The following is a 4,947-nucleotide window of genomic DNA, read 5'->3' as shown; positions in this document are numbered from 1 at the left end:
CGCGTATCAAGTAACCCGGAAGTGACTTCGAACACGCGAGTCAGGCTGTATCGTTGTCGTTACGAAGCTACCGGTGGAGATTAGCGCTGTATTAATTAGAGACTGACTCTATAGTCTTTCAATAATGTAAGTATAATTTATAGCAAGTCGTCTTTAGTAAAATGCTATTGTTTTTCCAAGAGCTTTTGCTATGAGTAGTAACTTCTTGCAGTTAGGCTAATGCTAATGAAGTTAGCCTTTTCAGCAGAGAGGCTAGTTAGCTCGACTAAATGCTGGTTGTGTTGTTGGGTGAGCTAGGTCTTATCTACCTAACTATAACTGTAAATAAAAATGTTTGATATTGGAAAATGGATTTCATTTCATTATCTTTTGCTCAGATTAAAGTACAGAGCAAATGTATCTAACTGGAACGATACATCTCTGTTCAGTCAACCGGTAGCAAGCTCAGTTAATGCTAGAAAGGCACAGAGAATTCATGCTCATTTTGTAGAACAAACTACTTTACACAGAAAAGCAACCTAAAAAATGTAATTCCGTCAGAAATAAAACATGTGTACTTTGAACATTAAGAGATTTTTTTTTAATAGCCATTTATAAAACCTATATTCTGGAATAATGTAATTTTTTCCCCGTTAACATTAAAACACGTGAAATGTTGTAATCCCAAATAATATAAACTATTTTTCTTTTACAGTGAAAGGTACAAAAAAAACGGTGATAATGAAGTATTAGGTAATTCTCTCGTAATAGCCAGTCAGTCATGTTTACTACAGCTCATTTGAAATTGTTTTAATCTGAGAGCGTTGTGCCAAAAAGGGATTATATTCTATTTCAAAGTGTTAAATACTGTAATTAAGCATGTTTACTTGTATCAAGTCAGATCCTCACACTGGACCCAAATGACATTGCCCAAAATGCAAATGGTAACATAGTGATGGAAGCACAGATGAGAAAGAGAGGAAAGAAGAAAATGGGCAAATATTGCTGCTGATATCACCACTGCAGTATTTACAACTCTAACTTGCAGATGTTCTTGGCAGTTTACCTAGATGAACCAAACTTTCAACTGAAGACATTAAATAGGTACTTGATTAGGAAGTATTTGATCACAGTTGCAAATGACATAATTTACAATGTTTAAAACAGAAATTAACTGAGAACATAAAACTAAATTAAAATAAGTTGGAATAATTAGATGGGGAGTTTTAATACAGACTCTTAAGAATTGTAATTAAAAGAATAAAGAGTAGTAAACTAAGACTGGGCAACTTTTCATAAATATATCATCACAATATCAGATTTTGCAAGACTGGTACTATAGAGAACTGTTAGGAATATTTGTTCTGTGTTATATTCTGAATATTGTAAGTGGTGAGAAATTTTAAAATAACACTTAATACTTATTTATTTGTCCTTTTGGATAGAGTTTCACGTCAGCAGCAGATACCAAAACCTGACACAGAGAATAGTTCCCAGAATGCTAAAAGTTGCAGAGGTGGAAGCATTGCATTGGCAAACAGAGGAAAATGTGGATTTTTTTTTGTCCTTGATATTGTCCAGCCCTTTAGTGATCTATGTAAATGACAGCGTATCGGTGGTTCATGATGGTTCTAGATCCAAAACTAAGAGAATAAAAGCATTTTAAAATCATAGGGCCAAAGGGCCCAGCATGGTCGGGGCGAAGTGCCGAAATCAGTTCTGGTTGTTGCAGTTACATAACTGAAAATCGTGTAATTTTGTTTTCAGCTTCATGTCGTCCACTTCTTGTCACAACACCCTGATGAACTTTTTGGGGCCCTCTGCATGCCAAACTACCTTTTGATTGGTCATGGGTGTGTTTACATAGAACTACTCAACTTCTCAGTAGCCTCTTTTTAAGCTAGGGATTTTGGTGGATAGTTTCGAGGAGCAATTCTCTGAGGCCTTGAGGAAGTATGTACTGTTGGATCAAAACACTGAACTTCCCCAGCTTGATTCTGGTCCGATGCAGCGGGCGGACGTCCCACTGACGCATTCTGTTCTTTTTCTGTTGTTTTCCGCCAACATAGAAAATAAAATTAAATATTTCAACTCATCAGTTATTATTTCCTCCACCTCCGACTTTGTGAACTTCTTATAATGGGTGATGCTCTCTGCCCTGACTGCTGTGTTTACTATACTGTTGTAAGCCACACCTATGACAAAACCCCATGACGCGCACTGCAGCAGGAGGGTTTCACAAAAACTCTGCTCGGTGTGTCCACAAGACACACAGGGCATACGATTTCACACAAAATGTCAAACGTATGTCCTGCAACCACATGACCTTGGTCATTTGTTGAAGTTTTCCGAGTTGGTCTGAAATAGCTACTACTGTGTGCTGTCCTTTGCAGGAGTCTGTTAACAAAGCCCAAATCGGAGATGACCCCCGAGGAGCTCCAAAAACGTGAGGAGGAAGAGTTCAACACCGGGCCGCTGTCGGTGCTCACCCAGTCGGTGAAGAACAACACTCAGGTCCTCATCAACTGTCGCAACAACAAGAAACTGCTTGGAAGAGTCAAAGCCTTTGACAGGTACCCAGTGACTCACAAAACAGGCCCCAGGGTACAAACTGTGCCTGCTTAAAAATGTTTAAGGATTGCGCAAGAACTGCAGAAGTCTAGGGATAAAGGTGTTGGAGCGTGAAGAAAAATCTTGTAAACATAAAACCAATTTATAAAAGGAGGAAAAGCTGCCAGTAAATGACTGTTGAAGACTTCGTTTGAACAAGATTATGGAACATGATTTAATCTATAGTTTTTTTTAGAAGTGCTTAATGTACAGCATATATATTTTTCTTGTTCATCTTTTTTTGAAGAGTACAAATTTGATATAGGCGCATGTATATTAATGAGGCTAGCTGCTTCTGTGGGAACTTCAATGTGCTAATAACATGCTTTTCCTACATTACAGTTGCTTTAGCACATGGGTGGTGTGTCTTTAATTTTACACCATAGCTCTTTTTCATGGCTATTGGTATTACGTGTAAGTAATGGGAAGGTGTAGGAGCCTTCTTTTGCCATTTGATCAGTATTGTGCAGCAACAGATGGGGGAAGGGCAGCATGCTATTTAGCTGAAGAAAACATGAGAGATTGTTACTTTCTCTGCCCTCTCAGCAAAGAGGCTTTAAACTGTAGGGATTTTATGAATTGAACTTTTTAGGTTAGCACCATAACCTTCTGAAACCCTCACATACATTTCTGGAGTTTAGGTAAATTTGTGGTCCGGCAGTGCAAAAGAAAATGTTTTTTTTTTATCCTGCTTAATTTTTGAAGAGGAGGTCTTTACACTCTGCGTCTACTCTGTCGCTTTAGGCATTGTAACATGGTGCTGGAGAACGTGAAGGAGATGTGGACGGAGGTTCCCAAAAGCGGGAAGGGAAAGAAGAAGTCAAAGCCCGTCAATAAGGACCGCTACATTTCTAAAATGTTCCTCAGAGGAGACTCTGTGATTGTTGTCCTGAGAAATCCTCTCATCACAGGAAAATGAACTTTTAAAGGGTTCCACCTGTAGGAAGGTTTTGATATATTTTCACCTTTTTTGTTTTTCCTTTTTCATGTTGGATATGGTGGACACTGTTGAGACAGAAAAACTGTTGACAACAGTGTCTCAAGAGGTTAGGTGCAGGATGTGCTGATTATTTCGATTTGTTTTGTTTTTTTTCATTTTGATAATAAAAATGATAGATAAATTCTGAAGTTGTTGGTGTTTATCTTTTTAGTTGACTCTTCTTTCTCCATCAATATGGGTTTATTTAAGTTAAGAGTTCATAACGTCACACGAATGCATTAAAACAATAGCGAAAAGTTATTTTTTTCCCCTCCAGGGTTCTTACCCTCCTTCTCCCTCTTTTCTTCCTCTCTTCCACTCTCCCCTGACAACATCTTGGGTGTCAGGCTTGATTTCAGTCTGCAGCGCTCAACATGCGACAAACTGCCGTTTAAAGACCCACTGCATTATTGATGAGACCAGATGTGCTGACTGTCACTTCACACCCTCATCTCTCCGTTTCAGGCGGTTCCTCTGCCACCCCGGCCCCTTCTGACCACTTTGTTAATTGGCCTAATAGCTCAACAGCTAGTGTCGCTTTACTCCTTTGGCAGTTGGCGTCTAACCTCCACGCTTTGGTGCTCTCAGATTCAGTGGTTGAGTGTAAATAAATGAAGCGCTTGTGTATTTTAAACCTTTTGAGCATTGATTGCTGAATTGGTCTTTGTGTTGGCCCTGTTTTATCTGGAGGCCTTTTATTTATTACCTATATGTGTCCACAATCAGTGTATTCTTCTACTAACAATTACATGATTACTCTTTAAGTTTTTTCAGCTTTTTGCAGATCTTTGACCCGTACATTACCGGGGTGCCCATGAGGTTAGCACCTGTAGAGTGTTTGTGTGTGAGCAACATATCCTAGCTGATTTACAGCATCCAGGTGAGGCCTGCCAGAGGGAGGACTGCATCAGTAGAGCCAGTCTGAGCACTAGATTCAAACGCATTGAACCCACATGACTGTCTGTTGAAGTTATGCTCACGGCAAGTCTTTGGCATTTTAGGAGATCATGTAGCATGAGCTGGGAAACAAGTTGTTGCATATGCTGCCCAAGGAAAGCTGGTAAATACGAGACTGTAATGTGGATTTTTCGCAAGTATTGTGGAAGCCACAAAAAGGATATTATTTACGATCAACAAATGTACTCATAGCACTGGAGAACTAATGCTGGATTAATTGTTTTAATGCCGTATATTATACAAAAATGGAACAAAATGATTTGCATCCTGAAAAAAAATGCTTAACATTTTGGGACTTAGTATTTTGGGGGGAAATATAGTTGCTTTTTTTTAAGTGTCCTGCTAGAAAAATCTGAGTACTTTTAGAATTAAATTTGTCATTCCACATTTAACATTGAGTCAGCTAAAAAGAGAGATCCAAG

The 4,947-nt window shown here is 38.8% G+C and overlaps 1 protein-coding gene across 1 annotated transcript; it reads left to right on the top strand.

Annotated features, from left to right (window-relative positions):
- On the top strand, positions 1 to 3,717 carry snrpd2 (small nuclear ribonucleoprotein D2 polypeptide). Its single transcript, XM_008425921.2, has 3 exons — positions 1 to 126; positions 2,373 to 2,552; positions 3,334 to 3,717. Coding segments are annotated over exons 1-3 (357 nt in total). The 5' UTR covers positions 1 to 124; the 3' UTR covers positions 3,509 to 3,717.
- Positions 3,718 to 4,947: the final 1,230 nt, after the last annotated feature.

The sequence above is a fragment of the Poecilia reticulata genome, linkage group LG13 (genome assembly GCF_000633615.1).
Source record: "Poecilia reticulata strain Guanapo linkage group LG13, Guppy_female_1.0+MT, whole genome shotgun sequence".
Lineage (NCBI taxonomy): Eukaryota > Metazoa > Chordata > Actinopteri > Cyprinodontiformes > Poeciliidae > Poecilia > Poecilia reticulata.
The sequence above is the reverse complement of the archived record's forward strand: the minus strand, read 5'-3'. Positions and strand labels throughout refer to the sequence as shown.